The 26731-nt window shown below is 46.8% G+C and overlaps 1 protein-coding gene across 1 annotated transcript in view; it reads left to right on the forward strand.

Moving 5' to 3' along the window:
* The window catches only part of xylt1 (xylosyltransferase I), a 304533-nt gene that overhangs the window by 234201 nt on the left and 43601 nt on the right, over positions 1 to 26731 (forward strand). Inside the window, exons 6-8 of the mRNA XM_072481856.1 lie at positions 12999 to 13215; positions 21509 to 21685; positions 22649 to 22911. Of these exons, the coding sequence (XP_072337957.1) occupies positions 12999 to 13215; positions 21509 to 21685; positions 22649 to 22911 (657 nt within the window). The remainder of the gene's footprint in view (positions 1 to 12998; positions 13216 to 21508; positions 21686 to 22648; positions 22912 to 26731) is intronic.

Genomic DNA, 26731 nt, shown 5'->3' on the forward strand with positions numbered 1-26731 from the left:
AGGTCTTCCTCGAAAGCCAAGTACACTTGAAAGGGCTTCAAATCCATTGGCAGCCTTTGAAATGCAAATCTTGCATTCATTTTCACACAGCAATACATTGAATATAAACATTCTTATAATGATTGACAGCTCCTATCCACATCAAAAGCAGCTTCATGCTTTCTGCTGTGAAAAAGAGGAAGTGAAAAGAGGAAGTGAAAGCACTCCTTTACAGAGATCCCCACCAGAGACCCCCAGAAGCGAGACCCCCCCCTCCCGACAAGAGGGACTCTCCCCCCTGATAAATGGATCCCCAGGACCACCACCCCCACCCTCCATTACAGAGATCCCTATTAGAAGGTAGAGAGCAGTTCAGACAGAGACAATGAAAAGATCGATCACTGCTTTTAAACTCACTTGTGCAATACAGGTGAGTTGCCTCGGGCAGAGAAAGCAGCATCTGTAAATTGCTGGTAAGTACAAACTACATCCCCTTAGATCTTTGACCTATAAGTTTTCATTCATATCGATGGGAATTGGTTTAACTAGGCTGTGACTGACAGTGTGCACACAGCCAGCTTTCTGGATTGTTTAATCTCATTTCCCTTCAGCTTGAATGGATCTCAAGTACCCATCTGTGAAATTGACTGCAATGTTTATAAACATCTAACTGTGGTTGAAAGGTAGATAAGTGCTCTCACTTCCTCTTTTTCTCTGCAGAAAGCACTTACCTGCTTTTGACGTGGTCCAAGAGCTGACAATTATAGCTGCAATACTGACATGGCCTCTGTCCCCAGCAAATCTTCCTGTTGCCCACCCCATCGACAGCAAATTACCTAGGTTACCAAATGGAAAGTTGCAGTAAGGCCTAGCAATTGGGGGAGTTGGAAGAATAGGATGTTCCAGTGTCTCACTCCATTTTTACCACATTTGCCCACGGAAGGCTTAGTTTCAGCTAAGGCACTTGAGTGTGACGTTTCTCCCAAAACTTAAAACCCTTCTGTATCTCGTAATGCTGCTCGTATCTCTCCTGGTGCTGCAAGCGACACTCTTAACAGCACTGTCAGAGTTCTCCTCCTGAGCAGTTGGGAGTCCCTCTTGACATTAGCAATCTCACAGAATGTCAAATAATGCTTGGCCGAGGAAAATGAATTGAGGTTATGGTGGGGTCAAAGTGGCTTTGAAGAGATACGAGCTGGTAGCATTCATTTCAGATTATTTTAAATTGGTAAATAGCTATTTTGCTATTCTGCTTTCGAAGCAGCTTGAAAAATAAGTTATGAAATGGTTTGTGGCAAATGTTAGCTCACTACAAGAGGAATAATCTTGAGAAGCTTCTGTCGTAGGTTGTTGGTACAGGTTGATAGGTCTGAAGAAATCGTCATCGTTATATGTAGTTTAACTGCAAGTCTTTACTGACTCCAAGGACAATTTACAAATAAGTAGTAAAGAGTACAAGCGAGGAGCTCACTCTATGCTTGTTGGAGCACACAACCTTTTCCTGGGTGGCAGGGTAGCACAGTGGTTAGCACAGTTGCTTCACAGCTCCAGGGTCCCAGGTTCGATTCCCGGCTTGGGTCACTGCTTGTGCGGAGTCTGCACATTCTACCCGTGTCTGCGTGGGTTTCCTCCGGGTGCTCCGGTTTCTTCCCACGGACCAAAGATGTGCAGTTAGGTGGATTGGTCATGCTAAATTGCCCTTAGTGACCAAAAAAGGTTAGGTGGGATTACGGGGATAGGGTTGAGGCGTGGGCTTAAGTGGGGTGCTCTTTCTGAGGGCCGGTGCAGACTCAATGGGCTGAATGGCCTCCTTCTGCACTATAAATTCTATATCTATAACACTAGACTGACCTCCAGGTGCAAGTCATGTGTTCTCTTGCATCACTGTGTGGTGGTACTATACTCAATTCCACATTAACCCCCGGAACATTGTACGACAGGTGTTAATTGAATGGCTCATTAACATCTACCTATGCCCCTAAATTTGTTTCCAATTCATGTCAATTCAAAATAAACTTTTTTAAGTCTCGATTTGCTCTTGGGTCGTGTCAAATTCCTCAGGAATTACTTCATTTGAATATCACGTTAATTTCTTCAATTTAAAGTTAATGTCAGAGCACAGGAAAAAGCCAATAGAGAGCACATAATGATGAGATATTGCCTAAAGGATTTGTCCGTAACCAGGGGTCATGGATTGAAACTAATTGACTAAAGAACCTAAAGGGAAATGAGAAACCTTTTTACATTAGGTAGTTAAGATCAGGATAGAAGCAGATTCGAAGGAACTTTCAAAAGGCAATTAGATATTTGCTTGAAGAGGACTAATTTGCAATTATTGGAAAAAGATCTGTCCCAGCCACGATGCGCCAATTGGCCTCCTTCTGCGTTGTAAGATTCTATGGTCCTTTCAGTGAGCTCTAGCAAGGGCATTGCTTCAAGTCTGGCAATGCTTTGGAATGCGAAGCAGGAGACCAAGGCCAGGAACTGTTTGTAAGGAAGCTAATCCTCGACAGGAATGAAATCTTAGCTCTGCAACAGTTTCAGGAACCACAGCCTAAACCGGTGAACAACGTCTGGAAGTCTTGTTAGGGAGAGTGTAAGGACCATCTCACGTGACACTGGGAACTTCCAGCCACAACCCAGGTAAATGCTGCTGAGATGCATTCTGCAATTGTCCAGTGCATTGCAAGGATCATAGATGCCCTCTATACATCAAATTCATCAGTGGCGTACAGCATGAGTGACGGACAGACCTCACCAGCTACCATTGCTTACGCTGATCGTGCTGTTCAGGCATTCTGAAAAAGTGCTCTTTTAATCAACAGAAAGGGTGACGGTTTTCACAACTTCCAGGTGGAGTGTCGCTAGCATCCTAACTCAGAATAGCAAATTAGAATTGAGATTTGTGTAGTCTACTTCATCTTGTGAAAGAGCAATTGATGCACAATCTTTCATAACTACCGGGATACATTTCTCCCTTGTAACAATACAGAAATAGCCTTGTCATCTATCTTTATTGCTCGACTTACAGCAAGATGCTAGCTAAAGTCAAGCTAACGATACACTTGTGTGAAATTATTCAGACAGATATCGTTCCACCATCCTTAGATAGTCATTCTGGCCTTGTTATATAATTGGCATCCACATCTATAGTGAAGCGTTGGGACATCTTTCTATACAGTAGTGTGTCGAGGTTACTTTATCTCCAGATGTGATTGATTCTCACACCTGTTGGGTTCACTGCTTGGTGCTGTGCATTTCCCTACAGCGTCACCATTCATAGTAATGTGAAGGATGTCATAGGTCAAGAGGGCCTTTTCTCTCTCCTTTATTGCCTGGTGCAGTACTCCAACCTGTTTGCCTTACACAGTCAGATTGGTGTGCTAAGCATTATTCATGGTGTTAATGTACTAATTCAAGGACAATAACGATTCAGCATTATTACTGATTGGCTATTTAGTGATACTTTCGTTTTAATTCACTGAAAGCCTGTGTACAAACAGAAATGAGAGAAAACATAAGTGTTGATTTAAGGCACAAAACTAATTAAATCTCCCCAAATTAAGATTAACACGGGCATCAGTTATATTTCCTCATGCTAATGATTTATAAAATTGTAAACACCAGTGTCCTCAGTGAGGAGCTGGCTTTCAATAACTTTATAAGGTGGCCAACCTGAGGGAAATAATGAACTAGAACAGGAACAGTCAATAACACCTTATACTGATCCTGTTTCAATTCTATACCTCACTCCAAACTTATTCAAGGTCAGTTAGCCTGAATATGGCCTCACCATCTCCTGTCTGAAACCAAATTTAGAACATGGGAAGATAATGGGCGGAATTCTCCCCCAAAATGACTGAGGCCGGAATTCTCCGGCTATCTGCTGATGGTGGGATTCTCTGGCTCCGCTGGCAACTCACCCCCACCCGCAGGTGGCTTCAGTGGGAATTTCCATTGACAGAAGTGGAAACAGAGAACCCTGTTTAAATACTCAGTTAAATATCCGAGTCTGGTTCACACCCAGCTTTGCGCTCCATTCCGCACCCGGCACAAACCCAGTTTAGGGGCTCACAGGAATAGCGGGAGGTACACCGGGCGCAAGGTTGGTGGGGGAGAGTCGCCCCCAATCAAAAAACAGAAGGGCGCTAAAAGTCATTCTTTTCTGCAACTGATCTTTAAGAGGTGCATAGACAATGAGGCCTGCTCCTGTACCGATGTTCCTGTGCTCACTCTTCTGTCACATTTACCAGCAGGAAACCATTTTCGCTTTGGCAGATGGCTGTAGGCTCACTTTACTGAACTGTTCCTTTCTGTGTGTTTAATGATTCATGGATAATTTCCCTCGAAAATATAATTTGAAACATAGTCGCTGCTGCTAATGTAGGAGATGCAGCAGTCAGTTTTCACACCCTGAGCTCCCACATGTAGCAATGAGAAGATTACATTACATTCACGCATTTCAGACATTGGCTGAGAGACAACCTTTGGCCAGGATGCTGGGGAATTTCCTCAGCTCTTTTTTAACGTAGTAGCATGGAACCTTTCACACACACCCGAGAGGGCAGATTGTTTTGTGTTTTAATTTAGCTTTAATCATCTTAAATTTACCTTTTTCATCTTAAAAGGCTGCATCTCTGACCGTGCACCATCCTCAGAACGGCACTGAAGTGTCAGCCTTGATTTTGCGCTCAGGTCTTTAGAGTAGAACCTGAAAATAGGAGTAGTTCGGCCCTTGAACCCACAATATTCTAACTCAGGTGAGGAGGCTACTACTGAGCAATGGCTGTGAGATACTTGCCTAAAGTCATTTGCCATCTCTTCACTTCTTAATTGCTCTGTGTGTTTTATACTGTGAAACCGCTGATCCCCTAAAAACGGACACCTGCAGAAAATAGACATTTACTGACAAGACCCAACCAACTTGCATTACAATAGGTAAAAACTGCTCCTTGAAACCACAGACACTTATAAACTGCATTTGGGAACAGCCTTCAAAGCACCAGGTCGGTTTTCAACTTAAAATACCAGGCACGCAGGTGAGTGCAAGGAAGCAACAGGTGTAAAAGCAAAGCTACTTGAGCCAGCGTCTATAATGGGGGAGTAAGCCTTTGATGTTTGGAATTGAATGGGCTCGAAGAGATTCTTCTGTTGCTAATTAAAGAACTGCCACAAAAGCCAGAATCTGCACCAAAATTACCAATATTCCAGTGTAAAGGGTCTTGGTTCTATTGGTTCTCCAGATGCTGCTGATTATTTACATGGTGATTATTGGGTTAAAGCCTCCTTCTGCCCTATAAATTCTGTGATTCACCATAGATAGAAAATGTAATATGCTCCTGCCTGGCTTTATTCTGTTTTTTACAGACACAACACAATTGGTGAATTTCCCACAATCAATTTGAATGATCTCACAATGGTTATTTATACACTGCTGTGCCCTGAGTTCATCCAGTACACAGAGCGCAGATGGTTACAGTAACTCCGCCTGGAGAAAATGCAAACTCGCTGGTCCACTGTTTACAATGGAGTTGCATATATTAGCCAGCAACAAAAGATTCTGTCCATCTCGTTTTAATTTCCTGTTCATTCCATTAGGCTGTGCTATCTACTTCTTTTATGTAATTGGAAGATCATTAATATAGCTGTACAAGTACCTAACATCACATCATGGCAGCCAAGACAGCACATTTCAAGGTGATTTGGGAAAAATAAAATCAAAGCTGCAGTGAATTTACAAGCTGGCATTCTCAGTTCTAATATTCTACAAATCTGCCTGCATTAAAAGGTTTTGTCTCGCTGCTGTGATAATGCCTGAAGGTGTGCACATACTCCTTGTTTTAACAGATCATTGCGTTAATTCCACATTAGCAATCAACATTATAAAAACCTGTAATATTACCTTGAAGCACATTTTTTAACGCTGATGGTTGTATATGATCTGAGTTGTAATTTTCTGCTTATGATTTTCGGAATATGTGTTATTATGATAGCAAACACTTGGCGAGGTGGGCGGATAAGTGTTTGCGGGCTGGGGGGGGGGGTGATTTTAACTGCCAAAGCAGATTGGGATTTCTCAAACCTGACCCCAACACATCCGCGTCTGGTTTTAATGGATACAGGTCAGTGGAGGTGGGACACATGCTATCAATCTGCTGTCGGGAGGCTGCATGCCTCCAATTTAAGTTAATCTTTTAACCCATGGAGACCTGCTTTCCAGTGGCTCAGGAATCCCAGCAGGTTAAAGGAGGTGAGAAGGGTTGGATCCCTGATGTAAGCGCCTTCATAGCACTGCTTGTGGGCCAGGAGGAACTCCTTTATACACTCCATAATCTGACTTTGCAATGGCCGACTCCCCTCATGAGCTCAGCCTTATAATTAATCCACTCGCCAGTTTATCCCCCTCCCTGTTAGCCTATCAATCAATTAAATATTTTAAAACAAACCCTACAGCTGCATTCAGTAGAACTTGCAGGAAACTTGTACTCCTGGGTTTCCCCATATGTGTACCCCGCGCTCCATCCCTCATACAAAGCCATTAACGTTCTGGTTCCAACAAAATATACAAGCGGGCAGCACAGTGGTCAGCACTGCTGCCTCACAGCGCCAAGGACCCTGGTTCAATCCCAGCCCTGGGTCACTGTCCATGTGGAGTTTGCACATTCTCCCCATGTCTTCGTGGGTCTCACCCCACAACCCAAAGGTAGGTGGATTGGCCGCGCTAAATTGCCCCTTTATTGAAAAAAAAGAATTGGGTACTCTAAATTTTAAAAATAAAATATACAGGCCTCGGTGTAAGAGCAGAAACATTTGGTTTGAAGGGAGATTGTTCTTCGATGAGTATTTTCCAGTCTTAAGATTCTAAAAATCATCAGAGGTATGGGGCGTGATTCTCCGCTCCCGCGCCGTTTCAGAGAATCGCCTGGGTCGCCAAATTTTCCCGCGACGCGATTCACGGAAGCGGCCAGATTGGCACAATCGCGTTTTGCGCGGCGCGGTCCAGTGAATCGCCCAAGACAGCCAAAATGGCGATTCACCGGTACCCCTGCGATTCTCAGTGCCGGATGGGCCGAGCGGCCCGCCCGAAACGGCGGGTTGCCCCCGGCGCCATCCACACCTGGTCGCTGCCAGCGGGAACAGCTCGGGAACATTGGGGGGGCAGCCTGCGGGGGGGGGGAGAGGGGAGGGGGGATCCTGCACCAGGGGGGGCCTCAAATGGGGTCTGGCCTGCGATCGGTGCCCACCGATCGGCGAGCCGGCCTCTCTGAAGGAGGACCTCCTTTCTTCCGCAGCCCCGCAAGATCCATCGGTCATCTTCTTGCGGGGCGGACTCGGGGAGGACGGCAACCACGCATGCGTGGGTGACGCCAGTTATGCGGCGCCGGCCGCGTCATGTACGCGGCGCCAAGGCCTGGCGCGTGTAAATGACGCGGCGCCGCTCCTCGCCCATTTTCGGGCCCTGAATCAGCCGGGATGGGGGCTGTTTCGCGCCGTCGTGAACCTCGACGGCATTCACGATGGCACGAACACTCCGTCTCCATTTCAGAGAATCGCACCCATGAAATAGTGAAAAGAGCTTTAACAGATACATATTTTTATATGTATATATTCATTGTTCCTGCACAGTTTATAAAACATCAAACGCTGAAGGAACACTTGCCGCTTCAATCTTACGACTCACAAAATGGATTCATTTTTTAAAAGATCAACAGATGGATTAACGATTTTGTTACTTTTTAATATTTAATTTAAATTCCACAGATATGATGATGTATATGGGTGATCATAAACTGTAAGTGAGATTTGACAAAGACTGATTACATCAGTGAGTTGATGTGCGGTGTAAGAGAGAATAATACATGCTTCAAAACTGATCAAACACGATTATCAAAGGATTCTTTCGGCTACCCAGTTGTACTGTATTATCAGTGTGCATGTGGGTAGATGATTAATATTTAATCTCGTGTGGAGATGCTGATCCTGCTACTCTGCTAGTTTTGTCTTTGATTAAATACACAGCTAAATCCAATTATTGTACCAGCGCTGAAATGATAATTAACGCTCCAAAGAATTTGCAGCTATTGATCCTGTTTCTTTGGCTGCAGTGGAATCTAAAACTTGCTACGTTCTCATATTGTTACAATATTGTTGTCACCAAACATTGCTCTTTGTTTTTCAAAATGAACACTTACTTCATTAGTACGATTGCCAAACATTTGTTAATGCAGCTGGGAAATACATATAACTGTGCACAACATGATAAGAAAGTTCATTCCGATGCCTGGACTTTAGCGATCCTGTAAAGCTCCAGTTTTTCCAAAGATTAGAAGCTTTTTGGGGGGCTGTAGAAGTGCACACCTGCACAGGAGAGTGTAGACAAAGACCGGGTCAAGTCTCAGTCTTCTGTTGTGAGGATCTGGGAGCAAGGAAATTGCTCAACTTGGCACAAAGGAAACAAACTTGGATATGTGTACCAGCCTGTCCTAATATGAGTACAAAAGATTTATTCAACAAATAAGGTAAGTCTGGGTCATTGACTACATAACAAATGAAAAATTGCAGCACCAGACACATGTCATAGAATTGCATAGAGTTTACACCAGTGAAATAGGCCATTCGGCCCATTTGATCGATACTGGTGATTATAATCCTTATAAACTTCCTCCCATTTTATCTACTTCTTCTCAGCCTATTCTTTTGTTCTTTGCCCTTCATAGGATCACAGAGTAATACAGTAAGGAAGAAGGCTATTTGGCCTCTCAAGTAATCCCTCTCCCCTGCTCCTTCCCCATAGTCCTGCTAATTGCACCTCTTCACATATCGTTATTGAATCTACTTCCACAATCCTGTCAAGCACTGTGTTTCAGACCTTCGTAACCCGCTGTGTATTTTTTTGTTCCTCATGTCACTTCTGCTTCTTTTGCCAATTCCCTTAAATCTGTGTCCTCTGATTATCGACCGCTCCTGCCACTGGAATCCAGCTTCCTTATAATAAATGAATCACATTAATTTTAATAAATTCTCAGCCAGTCAATAAAGTGGTGAAGCGCACACATAGCAGTAAAGGTAAACGTGGGGGTTATGATTCATATATACATCTACAATATATTAAAATACATCAATATCATATTAGATATATTGATAATAATGAATCTAGACTGAAGGAGATGGCAGAATCCAATACCAGCAAGTGCCTGGTTCAAATCAGTTCCTCGATTCTCTCAGGTTACTGTCAGCATGGCGCCACCGCTGACAGGAGAATGTCATTGCAATACGAGTTTAACTGGACTGTTTCGCACTTGTTAATGGGGACAAGGGAATTTATAATGGGAATATAAAGTGAGGGTGCACAGTGGAGACTGAATTACACCCTGGTCTCCTGAACATCTGAATTCTGACCTGGCTTCACCTGAAGACTATACTGTGACCTGTGTATCGGGCCACTGATGTGTAACAAATATGTACTGACAGTGATCAGCAGTACACGTGACGTTACAGGCAAATGCAAATTCTGTATAATTTATGACTGCAAAGAAGTGTGACTGCCGAGATTTTATAGCTCAGATCACCTTAACTTCAAATGAGTCTCCAAATGTCTGCAGTTGGAACGTTAACAATTCACCTCAAAATCTACCCACCTGTAAAGTGAATAAGCTCAGTTTTTTAATCTATCTAAGCAATTAAGGTTGTTTAAACTTGGAATTATATAAAGTACTATAATGAACAATGTATAATTTTAAGTTGAATTTTATGTTAAGAAAGGTCAAATTTGTTTCAGTTTGATTTAGCTTTATTTGGGAACCTTGATGCCTGGGTACCTGAAAGGGAAGGTCTTTTTGGTTTGTTTGAAGTTAAAGAGATGAGTTAAAAGTGTTCCTCAAAACAAAGCACAAAGTAGAAAAGCTTCACTGTTGTCGAGCGGCAGTGATCCCGGGACAAAGCCAGAGAAAAGACAGGAGTTGAGAGAGCGAGTTCAGTATGTGTGTCAGAGAGAGTAGACCAGGAGCTGCAGATCTGAAAAGAAAATCTGCAAGACTAGTGGGATAGTAATGAACAGAATAAGCAGGTAGGGGACTCAGTAAAGTGATTAGTTTAGCAGAGGTGCAACAGGAAGACCGAGATTAGAGAACTCTTTTGTTTGCTCTGCAGTTGAAGAACCAATGAGTTTAGAGTGTGTGTCTCGGGGAGAGATACGATTTGGGTGAGATACATGAAGTGAATGCTCAGGAATTCACCAGATGAAAACCATTTTTTGACAGAATAATGAGAGAAGCCTTGGTGTTAAGCTAGTGGTACGTCTTCGCCGGTTTATTTATCTGGTTGGTTTAGCACACTGGGCTAAATAGCTGGCTTTTAAAGCAGACCAAGGCAGGCCAGCAGCACGGTTCAATTCCCGTACCAGCCTCCCCGAACAGGCGCCGGAATGTGGCGACTAGGGGCTTTTCACAGTAACTTCATTTGAAGCCTACTTGTGACAATAAGCGATTTTCATTTCATCTGTAAAGATATTGGCTGGTATTCTCAAGCTGTCCACACCAGTGGGATTCTCTGTTCCCGCTGGCACCACCTTCCACGGGTTTCCCTGTGGCGTGGATGGCTTCAATGGGAATTCACATTGGCAACAGCTGGGAAGCCAGAGAATCCTGCCCATTGCTGGGCTAAAGGACTAGTTGGAATTTGAATCATCTTTTTGTGTTTATGTTGAGATCTTTCCAACCTTTCTGTTCGGTGTATTATGGTTCACTTTTCTTGTCTCAATAAATACTTTATTCTTTGTATTGAATGTTCATCATCAGCCTCCTGTGAGTTTGTTCAGTGGTTTCCCTCCACAGTTCCTTAACAAAAGGATCTTTCAAGCCAGGTTTCACTCTGGATTCTCCACCAAATTAGAGAACGAAAACATTTTGTTAAGAAGCTGTGTAGCGTGCCCCTGACGTTTCCTTCTCTAGCCAGGTTATCATAAAGAGTAACTATGAGCCTGTCAATTATCTTACAATTGTCTGAAAATGAGCCAAGAGGTTTCTGGGATTTGATTTCCTCTCCTTTATGAAAATTTGGAACGAGATGGGCATTCTTCCAATCCAACATGGTAAAATCCAGACTTCAGTGGGTTGTTAAAGTTATGGGCAAACAGATTTCAAAACACATCTCTCATTTCTTTTATCACTCTCATCATTCTTTATCACTTGGCATCCAATTCATCAAGCTAGAAGTCACAATGTGTTGTTTAAAACCTGCTACCAATTCCTAAATCCAAGGAATTCAAGACAGATTTGGTAAAGGACTTTTCTTTGCAGTTCTAAGTGAAAAGCTACGTGTCCCTTGTGTAATTGAACATCAGAGACAGACTGCAGCGGGGGCCTTTATATCCCAGACAGAAACTTCAACATATGTTGCTGTTCAAATTCATTAAACACTGATATGGTTGGTATCTCCTGAAAACATACAAAGCTCTTTTCTTATTTTTCTACATCACATAAAAGCAATTCAAGGAGACATTTTAGATTGGGTTAGAATAATTATAGGAACCTATTGACTCAGAAAGCAATTGGAAAGAATTTACACCAACTGCATAGTTCCAGTAATGAAATGCTGCTTGTCCTCCTGTGGAGTAACTTGTACTATTCATTGTAGATCTTTGTTTTCAATTGCTTTAGTAGTGTTTCCAATTTTACAGAAATGTTTCAGCCAGCGAAGTAATAGCCATGATCAAGCTGTCTTTGACTTTTGCCGTTGCCGGTTAATGAGTGAGATTTATAACCTGGCAAAAATCTGATTATGCAGCACAGAGCCACTTAAATTTCACAAGCAGGATGTACTGCAAATGTGAAATGAAGCTAATATAGGAACAATAACAAAGGGAAGGATGCAACCAAGATGGAAGTTAATGCTACGCTTCTTATTAAATACTTAGAAATAGTTTTATCCCAGTGAAGAGTGTGATTCATAAAACATATATAATAGCACGAGTAGGACATTTGAACTTCTGAGAAGAGAGTGGCTGATCTTCTATCTCATCCATACTTTATCGCACTATCCCCCCAGCGCTTGATCCCCTTAATGGCTTCATGGCCAAAATTGTTTCCTTCTGTAATGAGGTGTTAGCCTATTTCCTGAATCAAATTCTCTGGAGGCGGGCTGCAACTCACCACCTTCTGAACTTGAGGCAAGAGCATTTGTAAAAGGGAAAGTTATAGAGCAGCTCATTTTAATTTAAACCTGGCGGGGTCAGGGCAGCTTCAATCAGACAGCGTGTAGAGCGGGCAGTTTAACCGAACCAAACCCAGCAAATTCCAGTCGGACATCTTGGGTTGGAAATGACATTGAAGAGGAAGACCAGCATGGTCTGGTTGAATGATGGAGCAGGCTGGAAGGGCTAAATGGCCCACTCCTATTTTCCTATGAAGTTATCTCCATAGTGGCAGAGGGATAGAACTATGGCTCAGTCGTGGAATTAAATCTGATCATTCGAGTGTGAAAAGTGGTTGCGACAATGACGATTTGCAGCAAATGTATGAGCACTGCAAATGTTATCCGGAACCTTCACAAGTATTTTGTTCGCACTTCATTAAAAATAAGTGACAGGATCCTCCAACATTGTATTGCATGTGGTGCAATAATCAGTGAAGTCTAGATTACGGTGCTTCTCCATTCATTCCTTGAACTGTTATGCATTTCCTGTCACGGTCGACTGTGTGGAAAGAGATATGGATTTCATGTGTATCTTCAGATCTTTTGATGTGTTTAATGAAGGCGATGAATGGCCCTTTCTCTAGGTTTCATTAAACTTTCGTTTACAGCAGGATTACAGTGGACAGCATTAAAATGCGGAACTGGTGCGATCATTGAATGTAATGATACATGAAGCCAGAATGCTCCTGTTTTAACCTGGTCTGTGCTCCGAGGTCGCAGTTTACAAGGAGCGTATTTACAGCTATCTTCCTAATTGCTGCTACAATTCACGGATCATCTCGTGACCTCTCAATTCTTTTCCCCTTTCTTTTCTGTCCTCTCCTCAGGTTCATAAGGAAGCAGGGTTTAGACAGGATTTTCTTTGAATGTGACACCCACATGTGGCGCCTAGGAGACCGGAAAATCCCAGATGGCATCACTGTAGATGGTGGCTCTGACTGGTTCCTCCTCAGTAGAAAATTTGTGGAATATGTGAACTATTCAGAAGACGAACTGGTGACTCACATGAAGCGGTTTTATGCCTACACTCTGCTGCCAGCTGAGGTATCAAAGAAACAGAACATTTCTTTGTCAATGTCTTTTAAAAAAATAATAAACTGTGTGTCTCTAAAGCCGTTGGACTTGGCTATTAGCATGGATGGGCTTTTAGGCAGGTATATTATTTTGATTTTAAAAATTAGGTTTACAATTAACTGCATTTGAAATCCTAATCCAACAGGCAGTATCCAGCGACAAGAACAAGTCACGGCAAGCGCCTACTTCAGTTGAATAAGATCCAATTCTCTTTGGCTTGCCACATGACTTGCAGCTATCAGGAGTATTTGATACGGGATAGCCAGAATCTGCTTTTTAAGAAAAGTCCGCTCTTGTTAGAATATTCTGGCCTTTTCAGATTCACAGCAAATGCTGTGGCCACAATCCTCCCAAAACGCAACAAAGTCCCATAGCGAGTGCGTTCAGCCGTGGGTTTCCCGGTGCTCGCAGTGTCGAGAAACAAATGGCTATTAAACACAACACATGTTGTATACGGGGCCTGAAAGGGTAATGCACGGCCGAGGCTGCACACGGCCCCGTTTTGTACAATGGGGAGCTCCGCTCGCCAGAACTCCCCAGGGTAGCGAGAGATCGGGGTGCCATTTTTAAATGGTGTCCCGATCTCCGAAATCCCCAAAACGATCCCCGACCTCCCCCACTCCCCAGCCCTCACGCACTATGGGTGGGTCCCCGTGCACTGCACGCAACACGCATGGCGGCGAGGACCCGGGTTCGATCCCGGCCCTGGGTCACTGTCCGTGTGGAATTTGCACATTCTCCCCGTGTCTGCGTGGGTCTCACCCCCACAACCCAAAGATGTGCAGGGCAGGTGGATTCGCCACGCGAAATTGCCCCTTAATTGGAATTTTTAAAAAAAATCTCAACTAGTGAACTTCGAATGCAATTACATCCCTCCTCAAATAAGGGGACCAAAGCGGTGCACAGTGCTCCAGGTACGGTCTCACTAATACCGTGTACAATTGCAACAACACTTCCCTACTTTTATACTCAATTCCTTTAGCTATAAAGGCCAAAATTCATTTGCCTTCCTTATTACCTGCTGCAGCTGCACACTAACCTTCTGTGATTCATGCACAAGGACACCCAGATCCCTCTGCACTGAAGCACTCTGAAGTTTTTCCCTGGCAACGCAGATTCCTTCCTTTCTGGGAACTTTCGCCCAAAGGGGATGGGTTGAGCCGGGAATTTTCCTAACTCCTGCTGCCTGTCTCGAGGATAAAAATCCAGGCATAGAAATATAGGTTAGATCAGCAATGAGTTCATCTGGATAATGTCTCCAGTGAACGCAGCAACACTTATAAATGGCCATGTGTGAATGTAAGAGAAGTTCACAGCTGACCTGGTGATGTTGAAGCTTTCTAGCTCCTATTACGCAAAAGTCCCAAAAATGAACCAGAACTGCTCACTTCATCCTATGAAATCTCTGTGGTTTTCCATCATCATTTAATAATTTGAGAACATTACAGGAAGAGCATAGTTAACTAGTAAAATATCACCTCACTTAAAATTATCCCTGAATAGATACCCAATGTAATGCAAGGTTAACCTTTAATTTGGTCTTTGTGTATAATTAAGCATGTGTCTTCTCGAATTCCAATTTTTGCTGTTTGTCCAATGTAGAAAGTGTAAATCTATGTTCCACCAGATGTTTACATCCTGATTAAGATGTCTCAACCTTCGTAATAATTAGTGAGTTGTGTAACTCTTGACGGCCTGAGTTAGATTTTGTAAATTTCATTCTTTACTCTTCCCACATTTGCCTATAGTTATAATAACAATCTTTATTATTATCACAAGTAGGCTTACATTAACACTGCAATGAAGTTACTGTGAAAAGCCCCGAGTTGCCACATTCCGGCGCCTGTTCGGGTACACTGAGGGAAAATTCAGAATGTCAAATTCACCTAATAAGCACATCTTTCGGGACTTGTGTGAGGAAACCGGAGCACCGGAAGGAACCCACGCAGACACGTGGAGAACGTGTAGCTAATGTTTATAAGTTTCTGTATGTTCATGTCCACATCACTTCTGCAATCAGTGCCGATATTCCCCTCCCTAACTTAGTTTCTCTCCCACCCAATTACGGAACAAATTCAGAACATAAAATTTATAACTGACCAGACTGACTGATTCCCACGATTTCTGCAAGAGCCCCCCTCATCCTGGCTGCAGAAGTGGAGAACGGAGACTGATCACAAGATGGATCAGAACAGATACAAGGGGGGGGCGATTTTAGCCTGCGGTAACTTTCAGTGAGAACGGCGATGTGGGAAAAACATCCTGATTTTCCACACCCCACTCCAGGGATGGACTGAGGTTCAGGCCCAGAAAGGGCGGGAACCTCATTTAAATGCGTTTAATACAATTGCCGAGACCCCCACCACATGATCCCTCCTCACAGGGCAGCGGGTTTGTAACAGGTTTGGAAATCATGCATCAGTCGAGGGGATCCCGGATATAGCCCACGGGTGGAAAGGGGCAAGCCTAGCACTGCCCGGGGAGGTGGCAGGGGCAAGCCCAGTACTGCCCGGGGAGGTGGCAGGGGCAAGCCTAGCACTGCCCGGGGAGGTGGCAGGGGCAAGCCCAGCACTGCCCGGGGAGGTGGCAGGGGCAAGCCCAGCACTGCCCGGGGAAGTGGCAGGGACAAGCCTAGCACTGCCTGGGGAGGAGGGTGGGGAAGCCCAGCACTGCCCGGGGAGGTGGCAGGGGCAAGCCTAGCACTGCCCGGGGAGGTGGCAGGGACAAGCCCAGTACTGGAGGGGGAGGTGGCAGGGGCAAGCCCAGCACTGCCCGGGGAGGTGGCAGGGACAAGCCTAGCACTGCCCGGGGAGGAGGCAGGGGAAGCCCAGCACTGACCGGGGAGGTGGCAGGGACAAGCCTAGCACTGCCCGGGAGGTGGCAGGGGCAAGCCCAGCACTGCCTGGGGAGGTGGCAGGGGCAAGCCCAGCACTGCCCGGGGAGGTGGCAGGGACAAGCCCAACACTGCCCGGGGAGGTAACAGGGGCAAGCCCAGCACTGCCCGGGAGGTGGCAGGGGCAAGCCCTGCACTGCCCGGGGAGGTGGCAGGGACAAGCCTAGCACTGGCCGGGGAGGTGGCAGGGGCAAGCCCAGCACTGCCCGGGGTGGTGGCAGGGGCAAGCCCAGCACTGCCCGGGGAGGTGGCAGGGGCAAGCCCAGCACTGCCCGGGGAGGTGGCAGGGGCAAGCCCAGCACTGCCCGGGGAGGTGGCAGGGGCAAGCCTAGCACTGCCCGGGGAGGTGGCAGGGGCGGACCCATTGCTTGTTGAAGCCGGTGCCGGGGTCAGAGGCCGGTGCCGGGGTCAGGGGCCGGTGCCGCGGCCAGGGGCCGATGCCGGGGGCAGAGGCCGGTGCCGGGGTCAGAGGCCGGGGTCAGAGGCCAGTGCCGGGGTCAGAGGCCAGTGCCGGGGACAGTAGTAGCAGAGTCCAGGTAAAGTGTGACTCTACAGAGACACATCATAATAGGAAAGTTTAAAAGTGTCGAGCTTGGCAAGTGCACGACAAATGCAAGGTGAATTCCGCCGCACAACTGATAGGCCGCGATTCTCCGAGCCCACGCCGGGCCGGAGAATCGCCGGGCGGGGTGCAAGAATCCAGCCACGCCGCTCCAACCCCGGGCCGCCGATTCTCCGGCGACCAGAGGATCGGCAGTAATCGTGCCCACACGGTCGCCGCAGTGCCGGTCGGGGGCCGCCACGGCGATTCTCCGCGCTGGACGGGCTGAGTGCCTGCTGAGTCCCGCTGCCGTGGTTCCACCGGCGGGACCTCGGCTTTCTGGCTGCGGGTCCGGCCTGGGGGAGGGGGGGTCCAACTCCGGGGAGGCTTCCATGGTGGCCTGGCCCACGATCGGGGGCTACCGATCGGCGGGCGCGCTCATTCCGGGGGGGGGGGCCTATGTTCCTCCGCGCCGGCCCCCTGTAGGGCTCTGCCATGTTGCCCGGGGGCCGATGCGGAGACGGCTGTGGCGCGCATGTGCGGACCCCCGCCAGTCGTGTAGGGCTGGCTTTTGGCGCAGGAGCAGCGCACAGCACTCCAACACCATTCCAGCCCCGAGGAAGGGGAGAATGACTGGGCCTGGAGGCCCGTTGACGCCGGCGTGCTCGCGCCGGTTTTGACTCCGGCGTCAACACTTGTCAACATAAAGTTTGACGTCGACATAAAGTTTGGAGAATTACTTACCTATGAACAACGCTCACACCCAGGACTGAATTTTAAATGGGTTGTGGTTAGCCCAAAAGCGAGCCTGCACTTTTTTTTCCCAATAGTCATCGGACCTTTAATTGGCTCGAGGTGAGACTTCTGTCTCCTGAGGAGTGGAAATTCCTCCTCCGAGAGTTCCCAGCCAATGAGGAGGCTGTCAGCTAGTTAGTCCTGACATTGTGACTGAGGTTGGCGGACACTGCTGGGACTGCAAGCACTGAGAACAAGAGCCGCTGATGGAGCCTGGACTTGGGTTCCAGCTGGGTACCACAAGCTGTGGGGAGAAGAGGGCTAGGATCAACTGTGTTGGGGAAGGGGGGGAGTATGGAGTACCTTGAGGGGATATCTCCGGTGGACATGGGTTGCTCCGATGGGAGGCAACTCCCCGGCCTGGCTGCAGTGAAATCCGGTGGCCTGGACACTTGGCAGGGCCCTCCTCAGCAACTGTCGGTGGAGGTGGAGCAAAGCAGACTATTCTGACATATGTTATTTCCAGGGCCCTGTTTAGCTGCGGCGATCGTGTAATCTTGACAATTCAAATGGTTTCTACTCAATGTTCTAGTTTCCATCATCTGCCAAAATCACTCACAAAGAAGCGAAGCAAAGCAAGCTGCTGGTCAGAGATGCGATGTACGGACTGACTGAAGAACTGTTTTATAGGATTTTAGATTGCTTTCAAACAAACAAGAATTCAAGCTCACTGGATAGCAGCAAAGACAGAGAATTTGTGCTCTGTTGATGCTCGGCGTGGTGGATTCTCTATTTAATGCTGTTCCGATCAGGATTCCTGATCGACCAGAGAATCGTAAATGTGTTTGAGATGCACATAGAAAAATGCTTTTCACTGTACCTCGGTACACGTGACAATAAACCAATCCAACCCAATGGGAATGCGTTGTTGGCGCATGTTGCGATGTTTCAGTTCCCCGCATCGGCGGCATCAGTACGCTCGCGACCCACCCTGCAGCAAGATGCAAAGCAAGCATTTTTCAAAATGTTACTGCCATCAACAGGCTCAAAACCCGGTCTCCTCCCGCCCATCCATTGTGCTCCCATCCCTGCAATGGGAAATCCACCGGGGGGCCTTTGGAGCAAGTTTGCCCAAGTCTGGCCCTGACAGTGTGGCCCCGAGGTGGGTAAAGGGAGTCAGAGCATAACTGAGGTGTCCCCCAAAGTCCATCAGAAGGCCCCTCTTCCCCTCCCCCCCCCCTCCCCTCCACTGACAAGTAGGGGCATCCTCCCACCCCCCCAACCATGGAAATAGCGAGTCACCCCTCCTCCCACTCCCACAGCGTGCACGCAGGAGTGTGACCCGATACCCCCATGACCCCATCAGACTCCTTCTATCAGAGACACCCCCATCAGGGACCCTCCATCAGAGACCCTCCATCAGAGACCCCCCCCCATCAGAGACTCCCCCATCAGAGACCCCCCATCAGAGACGCCGCCATCAGAGACCCCCCATCAGAGACCCCCCCATCAGAGACCCCCTCCATCAGAGACCCCCCCATCAGAGACTCCCCCCCCCCCCCTAATCAGGGACCCCCCATCAGATACCCTCCCCATCAGAAATCCCAATCAGAGACCCTCCCATAAGAGACCCCCCCCATCAGGGACCCCCCCAATCAGAAACCCCCATCAGGTACCCCCCCATCAGGGATCCCCCATCAAAACACCCCCAATCAGAGACTCCCAATCAGAGACCCCCCATCAGAGACCCCCCATCAGAGACCCTCCATCAGAGACCCCCCATCAGAGACCCCCCATCAGAGACCCCCCATCAAAACACCTCCATCAGAGACCCCCAATCAGAGACCCCCCCATTGGGGACCCCCCATCAGAGCCCCCATCAGAGATCCCCATCAGAGACCCCCCATCAGAGACCCTCCATCAGAGACCCCCAATCAGAGACCATTCCTCTTAAGAGACCGCCCCTCTTCAGAGACCGCCTTCTCAGAGACCCCGCAACTGTCAGAGACCCCTCCTCCATTAGAGACCCTCTGTCAGAGACCCCCCCCCCCAATCGATGACCAATTCTTGAAGGCTGAAAAGCAGTCCAAGCAGTAGAGTGAAAAATTATGGTTACTTTTACTACCCTTCCCTAACATCTGCTGCCTCAGATAATCGTGTTTAAAGCAGAAACTGTTTCAAGTGTCAAAGGCTTCTTCAAAAGCTAAGTACACTTTAAAGAGCTTGACAGCCTTTGAAACCAAATCTTCCATCCAATTGCACGGGCCAATACATTTCACTAGACCGCGTTTGATAGTTTATTTTGGTCCCGCCACAGCTCCTTAGGTGATTTTTAAAATTTATCTTCCTCATCATGCTTGAATGCATCTCAGTTACCCTGCTTTGATGCTAACCACAATGTCTATAAACACACTTCCTATGATTGACAGCTCCTCATCACATCAAAAGGATTTAAGTGCTTTCTACTGAGCAAAAGAAGAGGTGAAAGCACAAACCCCCTAAGCAGCTGTGTCTGGACCAATGAAACTGGTGGGAGTCACTGTAGCGAGGTTTGATTGGTGGGGGGGCTGGAGGTGGGGGTGGGGGTTAGCGGGTGTAGGGGAATAATTTGCATTGTGTGGGGGAAGGGGGCCCACTGGTGGATCTCTGTATCAGCCTGCCTGCTCAAAATGGCGGCCGATACCAGGACACAGCCAGAATTCGACAAGTTCTTTCCCAGGCATAAATTAGCTTCATACTGAATTGGCTATGAAGCCCTTTGGTGACACCTGAAGTAATGGCAGGCACTATATAAGGTCCTTATTGCAACACAGCATTTCAGGTCCCTGGGGATTTCTCTATGTCTGATCTTCCAGGAACAAGGGCCAAGCCAAGTACGGAGAGGGAAACATGGAATAATGTCACTTCTGCCTTCTTTTAACAATATAACAAGTCCCCAATACCACAGTGATCACGTTCTTATTCTGAAATTAGGATTTTGGAATTTCCAGTTTTTACATTTTTTGTGCAATCGAGCATCAACTTCATTAGCAGTTAGTATGGTTTAAGTCCCAATTAACAGCTTTAAAAATATATTAGCTGATAATGTGCTCTTAATGCTGAGTCCCAGGACTTGTCCTTTACTATGTAGCTGACACTGTAAAAACGTATTAACATATTTTCTACCATCAGTCCAATTCTGTTTTCCCCCAGCGGTCTTTTTACTCATTATGTTGCTTTGGACTTGGAAGTTTAATAAAAGCTCACAGGGTGACAGGTAATTGGGTAGATTTTGCTTACTCAAGTGAAATGATATGACTGTTTGGATTCAGTCAAACTGTTCGAGTATAAAATTCGTATTCACTGGCCTTTCATTTAATTTTAAGGAAGGAGTGGGTTCATTATTGTGGGTCACATGCCACGTAATTTGAGCATGGATTATAACTGCATGAAAAGGCCAAGCTGATACTTTTAGACTGGCAGCTAATATGGTTTGATTGAATACCAGCAATATTTTATGTATCCATGTTGCATGAAGCTGAATAAGATTGAGATGAATCAGAACCTGCATTCACTGCTCCCTGGGATAGGAATAGCAGAATACCATTCAGCCCATCCACCCTGTACCGCCCCCATTCAATCAACCCATGGCTGATCCGTGACCCAACTCCATATCCCTTAATATCCTCAGATAATCAAAATCCATAGGCTCAGATCTAAAAATTATATTTGATGTCGAATAAAATTGCTGTTTTATCAGGTGTGCATCACACTGACATGATTCAAAACTACTCGAACTCACTCCAGTGATGTTGCTACGTTAACTTAAGTAAGGATGGACAACTGCAAAGTGAGAAATGTTAAATGTGGAGACAGATCATCCCTATTAGCAGATGCCATCTTTGCACATTAGTTATTCATTAGCTAAACACTGCCCTATAAATAAATCAGATGCGTTGCAATACATTTTTTTCAGTTTTAATAATTTATTGCCCCCCCCCCCACATCTTGAAAAATGCACGATGCATCATTAGCTAAAGCTCATGTTGTGTAAGATGTTTTCATGCAGCTGGAGTGTTTCCAAATGCTAAAGTTTCATTGTCTTTCTCATCCAGTCCTTCTTCCACACGGTCCTTGAGAATAGTCACCTCTGTGAGACAATGGTCGATAACAACTTGCGCATTACCAACTGGAATCGGAAGCTAGGTTGTAAATGCCAGTACAAGCACATCGTGGACTGGTGTGGCTGCTCCCCGAATGACTTCAAACCGCAAGATTTCCATCGCTTCCAGGTCAGTTCAACACTCGCTAGCAAACATGACTTCAGCGGTATTAATATTACTATTGTAGTTTAAGACAGAGATGAGTATTTTTCTCTCTCATGGGTTTATAAGTCTCTGGAATTCTCTTTCCCAGAAAGCAGTGGAGTTTGGATCATTGAATTTATTCAAGGCAGGTTCAGACAGACTTATGATAGACAAGAGAGCCAAGGGTTCTGGGGGACAGACGGGAAAGTGGAGCTGAGATCACAGACAGATCGACCGTGGTCTTAATGAATGGTGGAGCAGGCTCAAAGGACTGAATGCCTGCTCCTGTCCCCAAGTCCTATGTTCCTATTAAAGGAAAGAGGAGAGTGCTTGAAGTTAGCTGCAAGGGAGGCTGAGAAGGGAAGACGGATAGTCAATAGTTTAGTGGGTGTGGGATCGAGGGAACAAAGAGCAGGTGTAAAGGACGAGATCAGATTAGAGAGAGTAGGGAAGCTGATGGGGTGTAAACTTTGCTGACTAGACCAGCTTCTGTTGCCCGTCCCTAAATGCCCTTGAGAAGGTGGTGGTGAACTGCCTTCTTCAATCGCTGCAGTCCATATGGTGTAGGTACACCCATAGTGCTGTTAGGGTGGGAGTTCCAGGATTTCAACCCAGCAACATTGAAGAAACAGCAATCTATTTCCAAGTCGGGATGGTGTGTGGCTTGGAGGGAACTTGCAGGTGGTGGTGTTCCCAGATATCTGCAGCCCTTGTCCTTTGCGGTGATAGAGGTGGTGGGTTTGGAAGGTGCTGTTGAAGGAGCCTCGGTGAGTTGCTGCAGTTCATCTTGTAGATGGTGCACTGCCACTGCGTCGGAGGTGGAGGGAGTGAGTGTGGAAGGTGATGGATGGGTGGATGGTGATAGATATCCTTCAGGGGCATGGCCAAAATCATCATAGATGTTTATAGACAGTAAATGAAAATAACAAACTCTTGTAATCCACACAGCAAACCGCAAGACCAACGTTTTTTGCTCGGAAGTTTGAGGCTGCGGTCAACCAAGAGATCATTGGTCAGCTGGACCTCTATCTGTTTGGGAGCTACCCAGCTGGCACGACCGCCCTGAAAGCTTACTGGGAAAATGCATACGATGAGCCAGATGGCATCCACAGCATCAGTGACACATACTTGACCATGTATCACTCATTCACTCACCTTGGCCTGAGGAGAGCAGAATCTTCCTGGCATTCCAAAGAGGAGAACAAATGCAGGTGAGAGAGAAGCTGCAGGTCATCGCAGTGCCAAGATACAGCTATGATAATGGAACAAGTGATTTAATTTTACTATTGTAATGGGAGTTTAAAGATTTTTGACAGGATTTCTCCCTCTGAAATATGGGGTAAGATTTTCCTACCCTGTTGCGCCCGGCGCTGATCCTAATCCTGTGAATCGTAGGAGAAGCCAAAAATGGATTTCACGCCAAGCACGAATGCACCCAACCCACTACGCTCGACGTGACCCTCTCTGGGCATGATCCACATCAGCATATTCAAATGAGCCGTTAAACCCATTGAAATATTCGCAGTCCGTTTGGTCCAGAGTCTCCTGGTTCCCAGTATTCACTCGCCCCGGCAGCGCAGTGAGATGCTGCCGTGAATTAGTGCATGTCTCCAATAATGGAAACCAGACATGATGGTCACGTCAGGGGGCTCGGAGGCCATGGAGCCCCCTGGCGTGGTCAGGGCAGGGCAGTGCCATCCTGGCACTCGGGCAGTGAAACGGGTGCATGAAGGGGGGCTTGAAGCGGGGAGGCCTGAAGGGGTGTGTGAAAGGTGGGGGTGTCGGTGGGTGTGAAAGCGGGGGGGGGGGGGGGTTGAAGGGGGGATATGAAGAGGGGTGGCTTACAGAGCGCGCATGGGGGTGTTGTCCTTTAAGGTGCGGGGCCCCTCAGCGACCCCATAGTGGGGTATGCAGAGACACCCTGATGTCAACGAGGAGGGTTGGGGGGTGGGTCAGGTCACCCTAATGCCTGGGGGTGGGATGGGGTTGGGGGCATTGCCCATGTCTGCGAAGGGTTGCGATGATATGTAAAACTAGATGATATAATATAACATAATTAACATTTGAAAGAAAATTGAATTATTCAACTCCCTTGAAGTCTCCAGTTGCCACCTTCTGCTTACATCATTTGTCCTGATAGGAAAGCAATTCTGACCCCATAAAGTTCCTCTTGCCAACTTGGGACCTAACCCCTGCCCAGACCTGGCAACCTTGAAGGCTGTATTTCCTGGCAGGCTGTATTTCCACAGCTCCGTCCGTCCATGTAGATTGGCTGAATGGGGAGGTGGAAGGCGTGATAGGTCGGAGTTCCAGCAGCACTGTCAGAATTCTGGCTCTAGGAGGATGAGAAGCATAATTCTTGCTTCAGTTTTAATTGGAAAGCTGGAGTATTGGGTAGTTAATGAATTAAAACTGACTGAGTTTAATACTTTAGATATTGGTTAGTTAATGAATTAAGTTCAATACTTTAGGTGAGCGCAATATTGGAGCAGATTTTCGCATGGCGGCACGGTGGCGCTATGGTCAGCGCCACTGCCTCACAACGCCAGGGACCCGGGTTCGATTCTGGCCTTGGGTCACTGTCTGTGTGGAGTTTATATGTTCTCCCCATTACTGCATGGTTTCCTCCCGGTGCTCCGGTTTCCCCCCATGGCCCAAAGATGTGCAGGTTAGGTGGTGTTAGGGGGATAGGGCGGTGGGGAGGGGGGTACTCAGAGGGTCAGTGCAGACTCGAGGGGTCGAATAGCCTCCTCCTGCACAGTGGGGATTCTGTGTTCACTGATGTTACCAAAAAAAGTCAGCACAAGCCTAAAACCGATCTCATCCCTTCATGCATATGCTAACCTTTTCGTTAGCATTAATGGTTAGAGAGCCACGAGCCGAGTGGCGCAGAGGAAGCGTGCTGGGCCCATAACCCAGAGGTCGATGGATCGAAACCATCCTCTGCTATTCGTATTCTCACAAACACCAAACGGAAACAAGTTGCTATTTTGCGTTTGATAAGGTTCCCCACGGTAGGCTATTGCAGAAAATACGGAGGCTGGGGATTGAGGGAGATTTAGAGATGTGGATCAGAAATTGGCTAGCTGAAAGAAGACAGAGGGTGGTGGTTGATGGGAAATGTTCAGAATGGAGTTCAGTTACAAGTGGCGTACCACAAGGATCTGTTCTGGGGCCGTTGCTGTTTGTCATTTTTATCAATGACCTGGAGGAAGGCGCAGAGGGGTGGGTGAGTAAATTTGCAGGCGACACTAAAGTCGGTGGTGTTGTCGACAGTGTGGAAGGATGTAGCAGGTTACAGAGGGATATAGATAAGCTGCAGAGCTGAGCTGAGAGGTGGCAAATGGAGTTTAATGTAGAGAAGTGTGAGGTGATTCACTTTGGAAGGAATAACAGGAATGCGGAATATTTGGCTAATGGTAAAGTTCTTGGAAGTGTGGATGAGCAGAGGGATCTAGGTGTCCATGTACATAGATCCATGAAAGTTGCCACCCAGGTTGATAGGGTTGTGAAGAAGGCCTATGGAGTGTTGGCCTTTATTGGTAGAGGGATTGAGTTCCGGAGTCGGGAGGTCATGTTGCAGCTGTACAAAACTCTGGTGCGGCCGCATTTGGAGTATTGCGTACAGTTCTGGTCACCGCATTATCGGAAGGACGTGGAGGCTTTGGAGCGGGTGCAGAGGAGATTTACCAGGATGTTGCCTGGTATGGAGGGAAAATCTTATGAGGAAAGGCTAATGGACTTGAGGTTGTTTTCGTTGGAGAGAAGAAGGTTAAGAGGAGACTTAATAGAGGCATACAAAATGATCAGGGAGTTAGATAGGGTGGACAGTGAGAGCCTTCTCCCGCGGATGGAAATGGCTGGCACGAGGGGACATAGCTTTAAACTGAGGGGTAATTGATATAGAACATAGAACATAGAAAAATACAGCACAGAACAGGCCCTTCGGCCCACGATGGTGTGCCGAACCTTTGTCCTAGATTAATCATAGGATTATCATTGAATTTACAGTGCAGAAGGAGGCTATTCGGCCCTTTGAGTCTGCACCGGCTCTTGGAAAGAGCACCCTACCCAAACTCAACACTTCCACCCAACACCAAGGGCAATTTGGACATTAAGGGCAATTTATCATTGGCCAATTCACCTAACCCGCACATCTTTGGACTGTGGGAGGAAACCGGAGCACCCGGAGGAAACCCACGCAGACACGGGGAGGACGTGCAGACTCCGCACAGACAGTGACCCAAGCCGGAATCGAACCTGGGACCCTGGAGCTGTGAAGCAATTGTGCTATCCACAATGCTACCGTGCTGCCCTTGAGAACAAATAAATCTACACTATCATTTTACTGTAATCCATGTACCTATCCAATAGCTGCTTGAAGGTCCCTAATGTTTCCGACTCAACTACTTCCACAGGCAGTGCATTCCATGCCCCCACTACTCTCTGGGTAAAGAACCTACCTCTGATATCCCTCCTATATCTTCCACCTTTCACCTTAAATTTATGTCCCCTTGTAATGGTTTGTTCCACCCGGGGAAAAAGTCTCTGACTGTCTACTCTATCTATTCCCCTGATCATCTTATAAACCTCTATCAAGTCGCCCCTCATCCTTCTCCGTTCTAATGAGAAAAGGCCGAGCACCCTCAACCTTTCCTCGTAAGACCTACTCTCCATTCCAGGCAACATCCTGGTAAATCTTCTTTGCACCTTTTCCAAAGCTTCCACATCCTTCCTAAAATGAGGCGACCAGAACTGTACACAGTACTCCAAATGTGGCCTTACCAAAGTTTTGTACAGCTGCATCATCACCTCACGGCTCTTAAATTCAATCCCTCTGTTAATGAACGCGAGCACACCATAGGCCTTCTTCACAGCTCTATCCACTTGAGTGGCAACTTTCAAAGATGTATGAACATAGACCCCAAGACCTCTCTGCTCCTCCACATTGCCAAGAACTCTACCGTTAACCCTGTATTCCGCATTCATATTTGTCCTTCCAAAATGGACAACCTCACACTTTTCAGGGTT

This window comes from Scyliorhinus torazame, chromosome 17 (assembly GCF_047496885.1).
Source record: "Scyliorhinus torazame isolate Kashiwa2021f chromosome 17, sScyTor2.1, whole genome shotgun sequence".
Classification (NCBI taxonomy): domain Eukaryota; kingdom Metazoa; phylum Chordata; class Chondrichthyes; order Carcharhiniformes; family Scyliorhinidae; genus Scyliorhinus; species Scyliorhinus torazame.